General features: G+C 37.9%; 1 protein-coding gene across 7 annotated transcripts in view; it reads right to left on the bottom strand.

Moving 5' to 3' along the window:
* The window catches only part of ZGRF1 (zinc finger GRF-type containing 1), a 106175-nt gene that overhangs the window by 15511 nt on the left and 69486 nt on the right, over positions 1 to 21178 (bottom strand). For 3 of the 7 annotated variants that reach the window (XM_075200441.1, XM_075200448.1, XM_075200427.1), the window contains exons 20-27: positions 20680 to 20757; positions 19126 to 19273; positions 18821 to 18948; positions 17994 to 18117; positions 16620 to 16796; positions 15954 to 16088; positions 10332 to 10596; positions 8996 to 9129 (exon numbers count right to left, since the gene is read on the bottom strand). In XM_075200441.1, the coding sequence (XP_075056542.1) occupies positions 8996 to 9129; positions 10332 to 10596; positions 15954 to 16088; positions 16620 to 16796; positions 17994 to 18117; positions 18821 to 18948; positions 19126 to 19273; positions 20680 to 20757 (1189 nt within the window). Of the gene's footprint in view, positions 1 to 6798; positions 7562 to 8995; positions 9130 to 10331; positions 10597 to 15953; positions 16089 to 16619; positions 16797 to 17993; positions 18118 to 18820; positions 18949 to 19125; positions 19274 to 20679; positions 20758 to 21178 lie in introns of those variants that run through there. The other 4 variants (XM_075200433.1, XM_075200456.1, XM_075200462.1 and 1 more) reach the window with 4 other exon arrangements.

The raw sequence follows: 21178 nt of genomic DNA, 5'->3' as shown, positions 1-21178 counted from the left end.
GACAAATATATCAGTATTCTGATATTTAATATTGTTGTGTTCACACAGATCATGGAAACATAGAATGGGTGGATCTTTGACCTCCCACAGGGATGTACTGCTAGGTTGCATCCAACAACATTTTTCTCAAGGATTTTGGCCTCATATAGGAATGTGAAAAATGATGTCTGAATAATTTTAAATATGCTGCTTTGGTAAAAGTGCAATACACATTGTAGACAAAATAGAGCTGCACATTTACATTTATTCTTATAACCAGTTTTCAGGTTTTAAAAAGCATTGTCTGAAAGAAGAGTGCAGATGTGTGAACAAGTTCAGGTGCACAAATATCCTGATATCACAAACACCTGCATCTATGTGTGTGTGTGCGCACAGGAAGTTTTGTTTCACCTATAAGGTTGTGACTTCTGTATACTGACAGCAGGACTGACACAGGATTGTATGGAGTATAAAACCTCTATGAAGAAATGCACAGAAACTTGATAACATAGCAGAATGTGGATGGGACATGTGGTCACAGTAGCAGGTTAGATTGCATTTTAAGAAGTATCCCGAATCCTATGGTTTTTACCATTGAAACTCAGTTTTGCAAACACAACCTTGATAACATAAATTTGGGATAAGTCAATAGTACAATGACCTTGGGAGATCTTTATAGTATTTATTGAAAGAGACCTAGAGTATGCTGCTCGATGTGTCTTCAGTGTACATTTAATACAGCTGTACACAATGCAGGACATTCCGTAACCTCCAGATTATCAGCACACGTTGGAGGTCTCTTGTTACCTCCTGTCCTCACCTCTAACTTCTAGTTCTCAGATCGTCTCGGATACTGGGTCCTATATTGAATTAGTAATTATGCCATCACAGAGATTTGTTTTGGAGATCGGATAAAAAAAACAACTAATTATTAATTTATTTAATAATTCTCCAGAACAGAACAGAGTACACGGTGCAGAAAAATTTGTCTTTTACCAAATATTTCTACTTTTCTAAAAATTGAAAAAAAAAAGTGTGACAAATAATACAACAAACAGCAGCAAACTTCATGTGTTAAGAATTGTTTATGACACTTCTGAGAATATTGCTAATTAGTTGAAAGTAATTTTTCTTCTATTCTGGATTTTGTCATATATTAAGATTATAGGCTATGCTAGATTCCTTAATGAAGAGGCAACATAAATTGATAAATTTTTCACATCTTTCTATACACAACGACCGATCAGTTAACAGCATCCATAGAAATGAAGCACATTCCTCACATATCCCCCCCTCCCCCCCAGACTGTCCTATTCATGCTCTGTAATGGTTCCTCTGGAGTGTGGGGACTGCATGCTTTTAGAAGAGCCTACTTGCTTTGATTGAAATGTCTCTTGTTGACAAGCCCAGTATCTGCCATTAGCATTTCACTGCCGTGAAAATGTACTGAAATTGTAAGTCGTTGTGGTGGATACTTCTGTATATCTCAGTGGGATGTTCAATACTGCACAATCTCCTGCTGGTACTGGCTCTTAGGAAACATACAACATAGCCACCTGTGATTTGAGTAAGTGCCGATATGAAATGTGTATGTGATGTAACTCTGTAGATGTGTTTTTTTGTACAGTTGATTAAGTAATCAAATAGCAAATCAAAATCAAACTTTAAAAATGTGCCAATTTGGAACTGACAGCCACTTATATCCATGCTAACCTGGAAAAAAACCTGCAAAGAACGCTGCACTGAGGAGATCTATTTTAAGGACATCTACTGGCCAGAATTGGTAAAGCAGCAGCTCAACTCTTCATTATACGAGTTCAAAATGTTTTCCTGGTCTTGTGGAAGGATTTTGAATACCAAAATACACCCCCAGTTCACCCTAAAAATATTTGAATCATATTCTTATGATTTATGGTACAAAGGACCATCTGATATAGTATTTATTAAAAATGATTTAAAAAACTATTACTGGAAAAAGGGAAGAGATGAACGAGAGGACTGGAGGTTATTATAAAATCTTTAATAATCATATAAAAGACAGTATCCACTTAAGATATAATGTCTGAAGTGTTGCCTTATCTAAATGAGTGATCATAGAAGTGGCCAGTCTCTTAAGGAAGCATGTACAGTATATGAAATGAGTTTGGAACTGCTGGCAACCATTCTTGGAACACAGTTGCACGCAATCCTCACTTCCCGTTCTGGGTACTACATGAGAGAGGAACACACCGCTTGCAGCAGAGATTGGCCTCTCCTATAATCGCCAACCCCAGCCACTCTGTCTCAAGTAATAAAACTTCTGGAATTCCATGTCTAAACCTACCATACACCCAACCAATGGCTCGGATACCATACTTCCCCAGCATCAAAGCCTAAAATTCTAATAGAAATGGATCTATGCAGTTTTTGGCTAGGGGTAAGTGGATTTTGGTTATTGACATTCTTGTATGTATAAAGCCCAATACCCACTGGCAATGACCCCATAGCCACAATTGAATGTGTTTGCATTGTCATGTTTTTTTTTCGATGCTGCATGCCATATTTACTTTTATTCACCACAAGGCAATGCATTGGGATCAATGGAGTATCCTTTAGTGAAACCACCATATGTCAAAAGTGATCACATTTGACATGCAGTGTGACTGATTAACACAACACCAGTGGGTAAGGGTGCTAAACGCATAAAAAAAAACCACACCCATACCTTTCATATTCAAAAACAAGCCAATATTTCCATTGCATATATGGGCCCTTTGGGCTTAAGTAAAATATTGCCTCGTATGACACCATTACTGTGCCACCTTCGACTTTTTACATTCCCATAGAAACTAGGAGGATGAAAGGTACCTTAGAAAAAAAAAATGGTGTAAAGTCTATTCTGCAACTTACTGTAAATTATGAAGTAGTATGTTCAGGTTATGTATTAACCTTGCCTGTGTACATGTACAAAATATGCATTCCACTAAGCTAGTGGTGTAGTCAGAATCAATCAGGGACATTTATGAAAATATGAAAATAAGTATAAAGGTAGTGTTAACATTTGCCACCAATTAAATGTTTGCTTTTATTTTTGCACAGCATAAGAAATATGTCAGAATCTGATTGGTGGCTATGGACAACACCAACTTCTTATTACTTATAAATTTTCATCAAGTCCCCCCTTCCCCACACACACAGTGTACACATTTTTAAACCACAGGTAATCAATGTAATGTGCGCTAACAACAACAAACCATGCTCTCAATGATATAAAAGCATTAGAGTTTCTTGTTGATGAACTTGGTGAAATGTAATTGTAATTGCTCACCATGATACAATAATAATTGGCCTTAAGATATAGGCAAAATAGAAGCCTTGCCTAACATGATAAAGAAAAGTCTGCACTGTCCAGTGCATGGACTGATCCTGAGGGTCAAACTGTTCAACTCCAACCCTTTGTAGGAAAATGCTACTTTACATCAACAAAGGCACAAAACCAGGCAAGGATCAAGAATGCACAAACAATGCTTTCAGCTTGTCCCACCAGCAATTCTGCAAGAAAGGGAACTTTCTAAGTTTTAAAGAAAGCTCTTTGTTTGTCTGAAGGGTCCGAAGATAACCACAGAAGTTTAGGTGTATTTATAGTCATTGGTTACACTGAAAGAGATAGACCCCACAAGTAGCATGCCTGGATAGTAACAAGTCTTTCTTTTTAATTTTATAGGTCAACTGGAAAGAAATATAGGGGTGGGGGCATTGTATAAAAGACAGGAAAAAAAAAAAACAATTACAACCAATACACACACGCACAAGATAGAAAAGAATTTATGCTCTATCACAGCAGTGTCTAGTATAATAAAACAACCTTTAAAAAAAAGTAGAACATCCACTTTAAATAGAAATACCATCAACATATATTTTCGTCTTCCCAATAAAAGAAAGTTAACTCTGTCACCTTCCTGTGTGGTTCTGAAATACTAATACATATGACACTTTTATATACAAGTCTTTCATTAAGACACTGCTTCTGCCTCTATACTTATTTTACTTTACAAAGCGAGATGCTATGTGCATCTAACGTTGGCTTAAACTTAAAAAAAGCAAACCAATTGTACCCCTTTATCCTGCAGGACCCGGTCTAGGACAAATGTAGAGTAATAGTATGCTACATACTAGAGTATGTTGTGGTTATAGCAAGCTGTGCATTGTGGACAGTCCCCTCTTTGGCTGTGAAACACATGCTTGGTCTCCCACACAAACAATACCAGTGGATGGCATAATGTCCCGGAGGGTTTTATTTCTCTAATGGACATTATAGCATATCACTGACAATGTGACATTGACTGGTCTACCAGTCTGTTACAGTAAATTCTAATCTTTAGACAAATATATATATATATAAATATATATATATATATATATATATATATATATATATATATATATATATATATATATATATATATATATATATATATATACATACACACACTATATATATTATATCTATCTAACATTCCAAGAGAGGACGCACTCCAATCACTTAATTTAAACCGTGCACAGTCCATAAAATTATATCTATGGATGTTCAGTGTATATGAACAGGCCAGCACTATATGTATATGTATGTGTGTTTATATATATATATATATATATATATATATATATATATATATATATATATATATATATATATTTAATTACCATGTCCATAGCGCAACAGAATGATAAAACTCCACTACATTTTCTGCCTACCTCCTGCTTACCACATAAGCACCTTCTAGCGCAACAATCAAGAATACCACTCCAAGTGCAAGTTGTTAAGATTAAGACCAGTCGGACTGTGCTTTATTATATTCCTCTCATACTACAAAGATACATAGAAAAGAACAGCCTATTGTGTTGAAGCTCTTGCCTGCAAAAAGGGACATTGGCCATCCAGGCAAAAGTGGAAGAATAAGAGCACTAATCGCTGATACAGCAGACAAATACGATTACGAGCTCGGAGCCCTGAGTCAGAAAGTCTCATAGACTTTAAGATGTTAATCCTCAGTATAATCCTTCCTTTGGCGTGTAGGAATAGTGCAGCCACAAGAGTTGTTTTGTTATTTATATTGGCGTTTAATAAAACTCAGGCAGTGGTGAATGGACTGCCCACTCACCAATGGTAATTAATTCCCCATTTCAGTGACCCAATTGTGCTGAGATGGAGCAATGAGCCAGTGGCAGTGCTCCAATCCCCCTTTGTGCTGTTACACTGCTCTCGTGCTCCAACAGCTATGGAAACGCAATCTTTTCATGTCTTTCAGGGAGTTTTCCTTGGGCATCTTCTAAACTTCAAGGATGCCATTCTTTTCACAGCGTCAGTGAAAAGCTGTGCTAGCTTGGCCACCTCTGTTGAATTTAATGATTTGGCTGAAAGCCTTTTGGGGTTTGAGCTAGGGATATAAAGGGAGGGAGGTGGTTTTATAAGCAGCTATCCAACCTAGGCTGCTCCGTCTTACAAATAAAAACACATCATTTAAATACATATCTGCAAAGCACTGTACATTCCACTATTAGGTTTTATGTAACAGCTCTTGTGAGGGCAAAGCTCAAAACCAGTCAGGCAGCTGATAAACATGGCAGTCACAGATTAATAGCATTTGCAGTTTTCTTACACTGCTGTTTACAAGTAAAGGCTCTGAGTTCATGTCTTGCTATGCAGAAAAAAAATGGATGGGAATTACCATGTTTTTGGATGCCATTTTGCTACCCGACACTAAGCAACTTATTCCCTTAAAATAAATACCAGGATTTATTACATTACACCGTGTTGCTGCATAGAAGAGGGTTTTACTTTTTCTAATGAGTGCTCCGTCATGTCTAAAGGATTTAACCATTTGTCTTTAAACCAAGGATCACTTTGTGTCTGTAAAAGTGTACCATACAATGCTTTTATATATGTACACTTCAATAAATTTTGCCTGTTTACTTGCCAGAATTTTTTTTTATGTTACGTTACATGTAACAGGCCTTGAGATTGTTTGCAGTACTCATAGTATTATACATACAGTATCACAGCTTTAGAAACTCTGGTATAGAAGAGAACTGAAGAACCATAAATAAACACTATATATAATTTTACCTCAATTAAATATGACAGGTGGCCTTTAAAACTAGTTCATATAGATCTTGATACAGACTATCAATGTAGATTATGTATTTGGAGGCAGCCCTTAAAAAAAACATAAAAAATTATAAAATAGCATTTGGAAACAGACTTTGCAATGGCAAAACAAGACGAAGATACTCTGTATCTCTACACGCTCCCGCAGAAAGCATACTGAATCAAACTAGCAGAATACAGAGTGAACCATATGGCCATGGAAGCTCGTACTGCCTACATTTTCCCGCAGACAAAGAGGGGATTGAGAGTTGAAGGGAAGGAGAAAAAAAAACAACTTTCCGGCTGATGAAGCTGTTGTCTGGATGCAATGATCCCACATCTCAAGGCTTTATCCCAGACTCCGACTGAGACGTGATATGTCATATGATTAGCATCTTTCATATTTACAAGGGTAATAGAAGCTGCTAGGCTTTAGAAAGAGGCGAGAGAAAGAAGGGGCATATGCTAAAATGGATTTAGCATTTGAAAGAGAGTAAAGGGATTGGATAAATACACTTAAACGAGGATTTAGTTTTACTCCTGTTGAGCTCTAATGGATTGTTGATTGAGATTTTAAGGAACTATCTTGAGATGTCAGCAGTAATTTAAATGAGATAAATTCAATGCCCCCAAGATTTGGCTTTTATTAATTTTTAAGCTCCTTGCTTTAATATAATTGAACAATGTTAATAAATTCATAGAAATTTGCATATATAAATTAGCTAGAAATAAAACACAGACATGTGATTGATCTATATATTATTACTTTTTCATCTACTAAAAAAACTAAATTCATTGGTATTCAATTAAATTACTCTGGCCATTCTAGGTATTCATTTCACATTTATTAACACTGGTTGTCTAGAATGTTGTAAAACTGTAATTATGAGCCCAATAACCGGCTCCATGTAGTTACACAGGCCATCACTTTCACTGAGTACAACATAAAAAAAACAAAACTCTGCAGACTTTAATTAACATAATAAATACTATAGCGCCACCTAGTGTAAATTATACAATTAATTTATTAGAACATTTTTTTTGATGTTGCATATATATACATATAAAAATACTTACAATTAGGAGAATAACATTTAAATAGATCTATGTAATTACTTTGCAGGAAAGCGTATTACAATCACTGGATTTACAAAAGATCGGTGGATTTCCTGTTTACAAAGGTGACATGGGAGAATGTAAATATTACATTACAGGTAACTTGTCTACAAGCAAAACACATGGAAACAGCACTCTAAACAATTATAGAAATAAGATGTTCATTTAAGATTTTAGAGCTTAAACACCTGGCAAGTTTGCTGGTATTCAAGTGTCATTTTGTATAAAGATGTTCTGACAATAGAAAGGAACAATGTTGGGAGTATTCTCACTCTCACATTAGTCTTGGATTGTATAAATGAAATCGAAGATAATTCTTCTTCTGTGTTTCATTTAGGTCTGTAAGAGAGGTTTAATGGAAAAATGTCATCTGTGTGAATATAGAGTTAAGCCAAGCTGAAGCATTAGATTATTTTGTAACTGAACAATTAACAGTAATATCATCATTTGGGTGGAAATAAAATAAACAAGACAACAAAGTTGCCTATACACGGGCAGAGGAGATAATGGCTATAACGGATGTTGATCAGGATCGGTGGTCTCTTTTGGGATCATATATGCTGTGATTTTGCACAAAACAACCAAATTGTCCGGCAGAATCACATCTATGGACTCTTCATTGTATATACAGCATCATTATTCCAGGGGCCCTCTAGAGGAAAAGTAATAAACAAGAAATACTAAAAGTCTTGGGTGGAAAACTTTGTTCTGTACATAAAGCCACCATATTACGCAGTGATGTAGGGAGAATATTTACCAATTCACAACAGTCCCTGCCCCATTTTATAGTTTAAAAGAGTCCGGTGACAGAGGTGGGCATGAGGGAATCCAGTGGTGGAAGACAAAGAAGGTGAAGATCTGCCATGTGCTCCAAGTGACAGCTGCGGCTGACTTTTACACTTGTAAAAAATAATAAAAATAAGGGCAGAGCTGTGCTCTCACAGGAAACATAACTGAGGAAGGAGCAGGAGAACAGAAGGGTTATATGGAGGACTCATAGGTTTGTTTTACCGTACCCTGTGCCTCCTATTGTGAAAAAAAAATCTACCGACGGCTGCTGAAGGAGAAAGTTGTAATGCACAAGTAACATATAAAATGTCACACAAACCCACTTATATTCAAATAAAAGATACATTGAAAATGTGTACTATTAGTAGCCCCCTGCGGACCAGGGCTTAGAAACACAGTGATATTTAGCAAAGCCACCACCATTACACCTATATTATATCATCATCAGCTATTTATCAAGCGCAACTAATTCCGCAGCACTGTACAGAGAACTCACTCACATCAGTCCCTGCCCCATAGGAGCTTACAGTCTAAATTCCCTAACATACACACCCAGACAGCATGAGACTACGGTCAATTTAATAGCAGCCACTTAACCTACCAGTATGTTTTGTTTTGGAGTGTGAGAGAAAACCAGAGCACACGGAGGAAACCCACGCAAACACGGGGAGAACATACAAACGCCATACAGACAAGGCCATTGTTGGAGTCAATCTCATGTCCCCAGCGCTGTGAGACAGAAGTACTGACTACTGAGCCACCGTGCTGCCTACATTATTTCATGCAATGCTCATAGCTTTCATAGCATGTTTTTTTTTTTAAATTGTTGTTTAACAAAATAACCATCTCCTCTGTATGCAGATATTCCATTATATCCAACTGCTATAATTAACGGTTACTTGATAAAGTGACCTTCATTTTTCATAAATAAAGTAAACAACTTCGCTTATTTTCTCAACATTGCAAAAACATTATTACATTTACCTTTCCAACTTTGGCTTTAAGGAGGTTCTTTTGTATACTTGAGGCTTCCTCTTCTTTCTTTTCTTGGTACAGCTTAAGTATAGAGTTTAGCTTTTCATCACACTGACTTACATGTTTTAATCCATTCTTTTGCCCTGGAAACCAAAAAGATAAAATTTTGTCATATTTATTTGCAGCAAATATAAATGTAATAAAAAACATGAATACTGTTTATCAAAAGCTAATTGTAGATAAGCCACAGCAAAGGGAGCATAGATAGTGCTTAAAGGATAACCACCTTTTAGAAAGTTAATACTTTATGTGTAGAAACCTCAACCTGATTCAACCTGATTTATTTAGCTTAGCAAATACAGATACCATTATGGTTACTGAAATAGTTGGCTCTCTGAACACTTGGGTACACTTACTGGGGTCAAATATTTAGGCATGGGTCAACTGGTCTCCAATCACTTGAATTGCTAGCACTGTGTGGGGCATATTCAATTGGCCACGTTACTGTCAATAGTAACGCAGCTTGCGCACTCTTACCGTTATTACGGTAATAGTGCGCATAATTACCGTTATTACGGTAATAGTGCGCATAATTACCGTTATTACGGTACCTTTTTACGCCGGCTTTCTGCTCGCAGCTCAGGAAAATCCGGGTTAGAGTTACTGTAATAACGGTAATACATTTAACACTGCGTTACTTTTGCGAATAACGTGGCTAATTGAATATGCCCCTAAGTGCTTGCTGCATTCAGGTAATATTGAGGGAGTGAAGTGGTACCTAAAGAATAGGGGTTGTCCATAGACAGAGTGCCATTAAATGGCCCTCATGGCACAATTGCTAATAGAGAAGACTGATTAACTAATTTTACAGTGTACATTTACTATTATTCTGTATTGTTCAGCAATTAGTTTTGAAAGCAGAGTGTGATATAATCTGCTTGCTCCCAAATAAATAAGAAATCATCAGCAGTGGGCTGCCCAGAAACAGATGAGCTTCTCTGGGCCTGTGCTGCTATTAGCTGACCATGTTACACCAGCAGGACTGGACCCTTCACAATGAGGGAGGAGTTTGGGGGAAGTACTGTATATTAAGGCAGTCATATGTATTGTTTTAAGCATATCACTTGGTGTATTATTAACCTTAGTACTTCATTTTTCCAGTATGCTTTACAGCCAAATGAATATGTTTGTTTGTTATGAACAGTAACCTGACAATACCTGTAGATCACCTGTTGGATGGTGTAAACTCTATGTTCATCAAATGGATAGCAACACGTTCTTCTTTATATTAAAACTTAGAACTATATTTACAAATGTATTTGTTTGACTATGTTTCTCAACGTACTTTCACAGTGATGAATCACCTGCTCCCATAGCTTGTTCTTTCTCAAGCAGGAGAGACTGCCGACAATCAATAAATGTCTCTTCCCCCTGGTCAGTGCAACATTCATCCTCTTTTCTGAGTCTATGAATCCGACCTGCCTTGTTCTGACACAGGATAGGATAATGATTTCCTTTTCAGCTCCCTGGAAAGCATCCACAGTGGAAACCTGGACTGCTCTCACCTCCACTGAGTCACACTGAGCAGCACAGCTAAGCATACAGGAAATCTGCATACAGAGGAGATGATTATTTTGTTAAAATAAAATAAGAAATAATGTTGGCAGTGGTGGTACTCGCTATTGCGATGCTTGTAAGACCAACAACGAGGATACAAACAAAACAATTCCGATTACAATAACATGGACATGGTTTAAAAGCAGACCTACATTAACATAGACAGAGGACATTTCCGAAGACACTGTAATGCTGACTGGTATATATTTGCGAATATATTGAAAGGCGGCACTAAACTGACGTCACCAATGAGAGTGAGATTGAGATTTCAGAATTTAAAGCGGCAATGTGAGGACCGACAACTGGACAATTTAATCTAAGGGTTAGGGTTAGGCACCGGATCCTACCATTGCCGCTTTAAATTCCGAAATTTCAATGTCACTCTCTTTAGTGACGTCAAATTTAAGTGCTGCCTTTCAGTATGTTCGCAATTTATACCAGCCAGCATTACTGTGTCTTCAGAAATGTCCTCTGTCTATGTTAATGTAAGTCTGCTTTTAAACCATGTCTATGTTATTGTAATTTTTTGGTTTATATCCTCGTTGTCAATCTTCAAAGCATTGGAATAACGTACCCCACCCGTTGACAGCAGGGTGTCTCAGTGGCTAGCACATTTGTCTCAGAGCTGGGGTTATGAGTTTGACTCCGACCACGGTCTTATCTGTATAGAGTTTGTATGATCTCCCCATGTTTGCATGGGTTTCCTCCGGGTGCTCCGGTTTCCTCCCACACTCCAAAAACATACTGGTAGGTTAATAAGCTGCTGAAGAAATTAACACTAGTCTGTGTGTGTGTGTTGGTCAATTTATACTGTAATCTTCAATTGGGCCGGGACTGATTGAGAAATATTCTCTGTACAGCGCTGCAGAATTGCTGTTGCTACATAAAATGGTGAGGATGATGATGATAATGTTATCATTACATATGTAAAACGGAAATAACAAAAATTGATTACAAACTTCTCATTTTTTTGTAACAGGGCACTACAATACTACTAAACAAAAAAATCTTATCGTAAGATGGCCAAAGTACATATTATCTACGCTGTCATAATTGTGATTTCCAAAGAGACATACAACTACATGAGTAGCTTTCGGGATAAAGTGGATCTGTACATCATTTTTTAATTAGTTTTTCCTTTGTGCCCCCACTTTCTAACTGTACAATGCCCTTATCTATCTTGTAACCCTGGCTGCAGCACTGCTCTGCATTGTTCTGAGCACCGGATGTAATGTAAGCTGCTATGCTTACACCCTTTATGTTTATGATTAATTGTAAAGCGCTACAAAGTGTGAGATGTATAGGCGGGAGTAGGGTATGCTCTAATAAAGAGATGGGTTTCACAAGTGTTTACACATTTGAAGGCTGTGAGAGAATCTGATCTGGCATTGTAGGGAACCTCCATTATTGAGTAGAGGCATGGGGGAAGTCTTGTAGGTGGGAGTGAGAGGTGGTTACCAGAGGAGAGGCAAGACACAGTTACGAGGCAGACCTAAAAAAGCGTGAGGGAAAGTATTTTGAGATTTATGAAGGGTTGGTGTTGTTGAGGGCTTTGTTGATTAGAGTGAATAATTTGAATGGGATTCTGGAGGACATAGGGGACCAATGTAGGCAATTGCAGAGTGGTGCAACGAGAGATAAAGTCTTGCTGTGGCATGGAGGATGGATTGAAGTGGGGTAGATTATTGAGGGAAATGCCAGATACGAAGGGTTTGCAGTAGTAAAGGAGATGATGAAAGAATGGATAACAGTTTTAGTTACATCTTGGGTAAAAAAAAGGGTGTATTCTAAGCAATATGTCGAAGGTGGAGGTGACGGAACTGATAGAGAGACTGAATGTGAGGAATAAAGCAGAGGGTGGAGTCAAGTGTGACACCAACGTGGAGAGATGTGAGACTTAGGAAATTGTAATGTTACTGACTGTGAGGGAGATTTGAGGTGAGGTGGTCACTATGGAAGGAGGTATGATGATAAATTCTGTTTTGGATTTGTTAAGCTTTGGGTAGGTTTGAGACATCCACATGGAGATGGCAGAGAGGCAGTTGGTAATATAAGATAGTATAGGGAAGGGGGGATACATTTGGTAGAGATGGTAGTAGAGGTCAAATTATGAATTCGTTCAAATAGAAGAAGTGTACAATGCAGAGGAGTGAAAACAGATCCTTTTGGGAAAAACAGGATTTATACTTACGATAAATCTCTTTCTCTGATTCCATCTGGGGGACCATGGGGTTGAGTAGGGAAGGGAGGAGTCTGGCACCTAAACAGTTAACTTTTTTCCTGCTGACAGCATATCCCCCCCACCAATTCCCCACATACCTCAGTTTGATTACGAGAGGCCAATCAACCAAGATATACCACTCAACAGACGGGGGAGCGGAGAGAAAACAAAAACAACGAAAAAGGGAGGGACCGCAGTGTCCCCCAGATGGAATCAGAGAAAGAGATTTATCGTAAGTGTAAATCCTGTTTTCTCTTTCATCCATCTGGGGGACACTGCTTAACCATGGGGACTTACTAAAGCAATCCCTCTAAAGGGTGGGACCGCTCTGATCTCCTTGCACGCAGAACACTACGGCCAAAGGAGGCGTCCCCAGACGCAAATATATTAAATTGGTAGAATTTCGTAAAGGTATGGACTGAGGACCAGGTGGCTGCCCTGCACAGCTGGTCCACCGTGGCTCCATTCCGTGGCGCCCAAGACGCACCAACCGAACGGGTAGAATGGGCAACAATACGCTTCGGCACAGGGAGATTAATACGGATATAAGCCTCCCTGATAGTCGGGGTAAGCCATCTGGCAATAGTTTACTTAGACGCTGGCCATCCCCGCTTAGAAAAGTCAAATAATACAAATAGAGAATCTGTCTTACGTATCTTTGCAGATCTCTTAACATATATACGTAATGCCCTCACTACGTCCAAACATTTATTTGTTTTCGTTCCAGGAGTCTGAGGCTCCTCTCTGAACACTGGAACAACTATTTCCTGATTAATATGGAAACCTGAGACCACCTTAGGGAGAAACGACGGAATAGTCCTTAAAACTGCTCTGTCCTCATGAAAAAACAGATAAGGTTCTTTGCAGGATAAAGCTCCCAGCTCGGAGATCCTTCTCGCCGAGGCAATAGCAAGCAGGAAGACTGTCTTCCAGGTCAAGAACCATCTGCTAAGGACCAGATTAAGATCCCAAGGTTCCGCAGGATGTACGTAGGGCGGCTGGATGTGAAGCACTCCCTGTAGGAAAGTCTTAACATCCGGAAGCTCCGCCAGCAGTCTGTGGAAATACACTGACAAAGCTGATACCTGAACCTTTAAGGTTCCTAGTTTAAGCCCCGCCTCTAAACCACACTGTAAGAAGGCGAAAAATCTAGCCAGACCAAAGGTTTTAGAATTGTAAGACTTCTTCTTACACCACTTTATATATACACATGCCAGATGCGGTGGTATATCCTGGCCGAAACTGGCTTCCTGGCATTCAGGAGAGTGCCTACTACACCCCTCGAGAACCCTCTCGCTCTCCACAGACTGGATTCAAAAGCCCTGCCATTAAATTCAGCCTGTTCCGATTTTGATGCAAGAACGGTCCCAGGGTCAGCAGATCGCTTCGTAGCCTTACTGGAGCTACCAGAAAGACTGGTCAATCCCCTTGTCTGACCCTCCAAAGGACCCTGGGGGGGGACAGGTAAGCTAACCTGAAGTCCCAAGGCATTGTTAGGACGTCCACTGCAACTGCCAGTGGATCCCTTGTTCTTGCGCAGAACTCTGGGACTTTCCTGTTGGCTCTTGACGCTCTCTGTAGCACCTACAAGATGGCCATGAGCTCCAGCACCTTTATGGAAAGACCCCACTGTCTTTCTGACCACAGGCCCTGTATGCTTAGGTGAAGGACCACTATCCCCCAACCACTCGGACTGGCGTCTGTGGATACCAGGACCCAGGCCCACGGTGCGAAGGATCTGCCTTTTGTTCGGTTGTCCTCCAACAACCACCAGCTGAGGACTTACTTTCTCGTCTCCAAAGACAACCTCCTCCACTGGTACTTCAAACAAAGGAAGGCCCCTGACCGCTTCCTCCGAATGTCCCACTAAAGACATCTGGAGTGGATCCTTCCGTAGGGTAGAGTCTCGAAAGATGTCACAAGGTAGCCGCCCATTCGGGAGGTTCTACCGTCAGAATGGAGCGGTCTTTAGGCTGTAGTTTTACAGGAGCCACAGTGCAAGTAGCACAGAGCCCCCCCTGATTCAGCCATTCACTTGTTAATTTAACATTACATTTTGAACAGACAATATGTTATGTTACAAACAGAGCCTCTCACCGCTATCAACAAAAGAAAACTCTGAAAAGAAAATAAAAAGCCTATTTAACAGTGAACAGTGTTCACTGTGGAGCTCTTCTGATGTGCAGCCCTTTTCCTAGGGCACCTACTTCAAACTGAGGTATGTGGAGAATTGGTGGGGGGGATATGCTGTCAGCAGGAAAAAAGTTAACTGTTTAGGTGCCAGACTCCTCCCCTCCCTACTCAACCCCATGGTTAAGCAGTGTCCCCCAGATGGATGAAAGAGAAATAAAAGATATTTGGATTAGAGGGGAGCCTATGTCAGAGGTAGAGAGACACTAAAGGAGTGGTTTTATAGGTAAGGAAGTGAACCAAGAAAGAATTGTGTCACAAAGGTCAATGGAGTGTGTACAATGGTGTGTAGGAGAAGAGGGTGATCAACAGTGTTAAATGCAGCAGAGGTCGAGAAAATGGTTGCAAAGGTGAAGAAGTTCCTAGGTTACAGTTTCCCCTCTATTCTCTTGTCACCTATAACAATGTGCTATATGGTCGTAGTATAGAACATTCTAGTAATAATCAGCATAGATGTCAGTACAGTGTGTGGTAAGCTGGAATCTGGGAACATTGTCCAATCCAATTGTAAAGCGCTACGGAATTTGCTGGCGCTATATAAATAAATGTTGATGATGTTGATGATAATGTAAGTATAATATCTTACAGCCAGGATTCAAAGCAGTGCATAGCCGAAGTAGCTCTAGTGATGAACCATGGTTATAAGGTAACATATGGGATCTTCTGATTTTTAAATTAAGGTAGTCTAGAAATGGTGTTGGGTAAGGTAACATGCAAAAAGAAAATTATATATATATATATATATATATTTGAAGATCTTCTTTAAAAGGGATCTTCACCTTTAGACAACACTACTTTCCTACCAGATTTGTTTATTTTTCTTGCCTTGAGATATGACAACAGATTTGCTATATAGATACAGATACAGACCAAAAGCTGCAGTAAAAAAATAAACAATATCGGCCTTTTAGACTTTTTGCCATAGCTCTAGAAACAAACCTTATTCATCTGTGCTTTGTAGAGGGTAATTACTCCAATCATGGATCCCTGTATTCCGCTCACTATCAGAGACTGGATAAGCTTCACGGTAAAGCTGGCTTCCTCCACATTATGGAAACTGTTGTTTCCCTGCACCTAAATACAAGGCATGGGGGAAAATGTATTTTTGAAATCGAATAAATCTGAAAATATTTCAACATTTATTTTTCTCACAATGTACATCCCCATAAATACATTTCCACCTCTTTATAATGGTGCTTTTGCTAACTGCATCTTACAAACGTGTATTAAAATGTACAAAGCTTAATATATATATATGGCATTAATAAGAAGAATATGTATTACCAACCTGGCTACAATGCCAGTTTTAGTCTGTCTTCTAACCTACCATATAAAAATGACACGGTATCACTGAAACAATGTATACTGCAACTAGAAATACTGAGTTAGATATTTCGATATATAGGGGTCATTTAATAAAAATGTATGTTCCTGGTATTTGTACAATGTAGAGATATAATGTGACAATAAATTGAGCTCTAGTACTTATAACTTATGTATTTGGGGCAAAAAAAGACAAACAGACACAAGGTTTAGAGACAAAAATCAATCACAAAACAAAACTATATCATAAAGTAATAAACTCACATTTTCCTGTCCACATACCTGCTCTGTGCCACTGGCATTATAAAAGCATAAAGTGGGTAACCAGTCCAGAACGGGTTTCCGGTCTTCATCTGACACTCCATTTAAAAGATACCCTTCATAAAATAGTTCATTAGCTACAGCACTAATAGTAGGATGACAGCGATACTGAGTTCTTAGCATAACCACTTGATGGCCCTGGAGATCATATAAAGTCATTATTAGGAATAAAATAGAACTTTAATGCTTAAATAATTTCTTAGAAGATCATTTACATGTTGATGCTTTTATATACTTTACAAGAAATATGCAAAACAAAGCTGAAAATATAGGTGTTTTGATCTTGAAGAAAATTTCCATTCATTAAATTTACAAAAATTCATAATAATACAGGGTGTGACAGGATGGGCTTACTCTGTCACCCTGTCTTTTATCCTCACCAGTGCAACCAGTTTTAGACAGTGACAGGATGGGTTTACTCTGCCACCATGTCTTTTATCTCACTAGTTTATCTGGGTTTCCTTCCATCAGTAACTGCCAGGTACTGGTGATCATCCAGTAGTAAGAGAAGAGAAGTAATGCACTCTTACATGGACAATATAGCTTTTTTTATACAATTTGTACACACAACGTAGTAGGATGTAATCCAGCCTTTTGTCCCTTCGACTAATACAGGCTGACTCATGCAGTAGTCCAAAGGGCAGGGTGGCAGTGTCCTAAGTGGTTCCCACCCAAACAAAGAAAGGACGACTGTGGAGCCTACCAAACCAATTTGATATTGTCGAGCACTGTGGACCAAATATTTCTATGAGAAGGATAAAATTTCTATTATAACTTTGTGTATGCAGACCAAATACTAGACAAAAAAATGATGTAATATAACAGATTCTATGGGGCTTGCAGGAAACCTGTGGCCAGATGCATCTGGCCAGTGGTCTGCCAAATGGTGAGCCCTGGTATAGAGCAGGTATGTTACCTGTGGGTTGGCACATGGGGTGTTCCTAGGATTTATTTTTGGTCCTGTTTGTCAGGCATGCAGTACATTCACTTAACCACCTCTTTTTTGGGAACCAAAACAATGGCTCATTGGGTACCGCCTCAAAGCTGCACTACCACTTAGTAAAAAAGTTAACAAAATTTATTTGCTGGCTCTGGGTCCTAGGGTTTGGGGATCAGCACTGACACTTTACTAGACAACTAGTACAGCTTTAAAACAAATAAAAAAATAAAATCAAACAAACAATTAAACACACTATAAAGAGTTATGGAAGAAAGACAGAAAGTAAAATGGAAAAGAAAGGCTACAATTATCAGATAGTTAAAGCAGAAAATAAAAAGTGAAGCAAAAAAAATATATTAATATATTTCTTATGCATTAAACGTTAATAATTATACCATTAAGCAAAGCCGATTAAAGAGAGTTTGTTCCAATCCATATTCATGTGCGTACTCAGAGCCCTGGATAGTGGGAGACAGTTGCTTTGGATCCCCAACCAAGATCAGCTTTTCACACTGAAATCTGCAATTGTCAGATAGGGATTATATAGAACACAACATTTTCATCAGATTATTTAATTCATGTCTCTGAAACTTGAAGTGAATTTGAAATTAATTTATCTACGGAAAGACTCACCAATTATTTCTATTATGACATTTCAAAGCCTGTCTATCTACCATTAATGAAAGAGAATACACAAGCATATACTAAATAGATTACAACTTTTTTATGCCTCCTTTAGTGGTCACAATAGGTAATTATAGGTAAGGGCAATGTACGATAAGATGCTGTGTAAACCATGGACTCTTCCCATTGTAGCAATTGTTTTGTGATGAGTTGCCTCCTCAGTTATAATTAGACTGTGCAATGCTGAACAAGCGGCAAATATTTTGTAAAATTTCACAGACAGAACAGATCACAGAATACGATTTGTACCCTGAACAAAGATCCTGTTTGGTCATCCCAGGTACCATGGGATGCATCCTGTACATGAAACAAAACCGTTTCATTACATTTGAGAATTGAGATCCTTGTAAAAAGGGAATATAAGCAGTTCTATAATGGCTGGAATTGAATGGCAACATTAGTAACAGTAGCAGTTATAAAAAATGTCCCTTCACTATTCTACAGTATTTTGATTAAGACTAGAAGCCATGTGCAAGGCATGAGATAAACAAAAGAAATGTTTTTTGACAATAAAACAATGTTGTTATGGGGACATTACCTGGCAATTGGAAGTAAAGAGGCTGGCTCTGTCATCTGGCTGCATTCATCAAGAACCACAATTGGGAATTTCAGGTTGCTTAAACAAGCAAAGGGACAAGCTGCACACGTTGCACCAACCACACGCACCTTGGATTAAGCAAAATTATTCAGAGAAATATTGCTTCTATATTGACCATTCAAAAAGTTATTTGTAGTTTGTGGTGAATACTAAACATTTGTTTTTGTTCATTAAAATACTTGATTTTACATACTGATTATAAGAAAACAGAAGACAAAACTGAAAGATAAAGTCATGCATAATACCTGTCCCAGCAGCGTCTTATTGGTGCCCAGTTTATGCAGTTCAATACTTTTTCGAACATAAGCCTTTTCGGCAGGGGTTAGGTCTCCCTTTAAAAGTGCAAGAAGCTCCTTCAGTTGTTCACTTTCATTATCTGACCCAGCATGAAGGCTTTACAACAAAACAGAATGCTAGAGGTCATTAAAGATAATGCATGTCCACAGTGACAGAGAAGTTGTGGTTATAATTTCATATATTGTATGGATGTGCATAGGTTTAACGTGTTTATGGAGGATACTAGTGCAAGTAAATAATAATCGTACATCTACTGTCTGATAAGCCTTCACCATAGGAAAATACAAATAAAAAATAATTGATCGTTTTTATTGATCACTGTGCGTAAACCTCTAGGTCTTCCACACAAGTAGTTAGTGGTAGTATTTTATCAACAGTTATTTATATAGCACCAGCTTATTCTGTATCAATTTACAGTTTAGGATACATCTTATTGCAAAATCATTATTATCTCAGTGAATATTATAACATTCGAGAAACACGTAAAGAAATTTATAGTGTTAATGAAATTATACTTATCTTAATAAATCTGTTGGTTTCTTATTTTTGCATTGGCATTATTTGAATTTTTTTTTTCTTATAGCTAAAATTTGATTTTACAATTGAAAATTATATTATGTCTTTGGAAAGCACAGTATATAAAAGCTTTATTGGCCCGATCATGAAGCACATATGTGATAGAATGTATAATAAACAATCTAAAAATGCAGGGCTCTGTACAACAACCACATGTTGTGTATTATATCCCTCCAATGGTTTTGCATGAGGCTACAAAAAGGCACACCTATTCCATTAGAATTCAGAAATTATCCACATTTATAAAATTGGTACTGAGACTATTTAATTTAAAAATATCCCCTGACTTGTACTTTTTGTGAGAAAGGTTCATCTTAGGAAAAATGCTTGAATTGTGCTGGTTTCTTAATTTAATTTACAACCATATTTTAATGACCCAAGCAATAAATAAAAATTAGCTTACACCATTTCTGCTTAAATATTCCACTCTTTTGTTTAGTTTACTTTAATATTTTCCCATGGAGCAATGAATGGAAGTCTCCCTATAGCTGTTTAAATGAATTTGCATCTATGGCTAGTCACACTGCTGCTCATAACAACCTACCCTGCGCTGATGAGTTTAAAGCAGGCTGAAACAGATCTATTTACCCAGTCAGTGGAGCACTGACTCAACAGGTTGCCTTGGTGAAGTTCCTTATTTTTTTATGGATTATTTGAACATTTACGTCATTAAATGTCACCCAAAATAAAATCTTACATTTGTACACAACAGTCATTTTTCCCCTTTTTTGATTTTCTATTAACCTATATATATTCTAATTAAAGTACTCTATTCAATCTAAGCTTATTTTTAGTTAATGTATGAACATCACAAATGCCGACATACAGAATCCTCTTTTGTTGGATTTAATCCAGATTATAGTTAAACATAAGTATCTACTGCCAATGGCAACACTGAATACAACACAACGCAGAGACCTGCTTACCTGTGAGGTAGGATGGGCTTCGCAATTTTCCGAATACTTCCAACTCTAATAAACTGATCAAATCCTAGATCAAGTAATCTGTCCCAAAGATAATACAAAATGCCTATGTCAAACACATAGTTGTTAAACATATAAAAATGCATTTCATTTTTACGTCTTTTGCCATAATGACTTCTGTCGTCATGCATGCATAAACACTGGATATCAGATTGGCGGTGAATAGTCAAAACAATAATATAAAGCAATAGTCCAAAAAGTAGTCAATTATTTCAGAAGGTGGACCACATTTTAGAGGACCTGTACATTAATCTACTTTGCAAAATGTATAATGTAAAGTAATTACTAATAGCATAAAAAATACTTATTTAAAAGGAGTCATCTTAACAGAACCAACAGAATTTAAAATTTAAAATAAGGGTCTTGCTGTAGAGAAGGCTTTTTTTTGTTTTTACTATATATACTAGACCAGTCAGTTGTGGGCAACAGACGTCCTTGGGCC

The sequence above is a fragment of the Mixophyes fleayi genome, chromosome 1, assembly GCF_038048845.1.
Source record: "Mixophyes fleayi isolate aMixFle1 chromosome 1, aMixFle1.hap1, whole genome shotgun sequence".
NCBI lineage: Eukaryota > Metazoa > Chordata > Amphibia > Anura > Limnodynastidae > Mixophyes > Mixophyes fleayi.
This window is presented reverse-complemented; position numbering and strand designations above follow the sequence as displayed.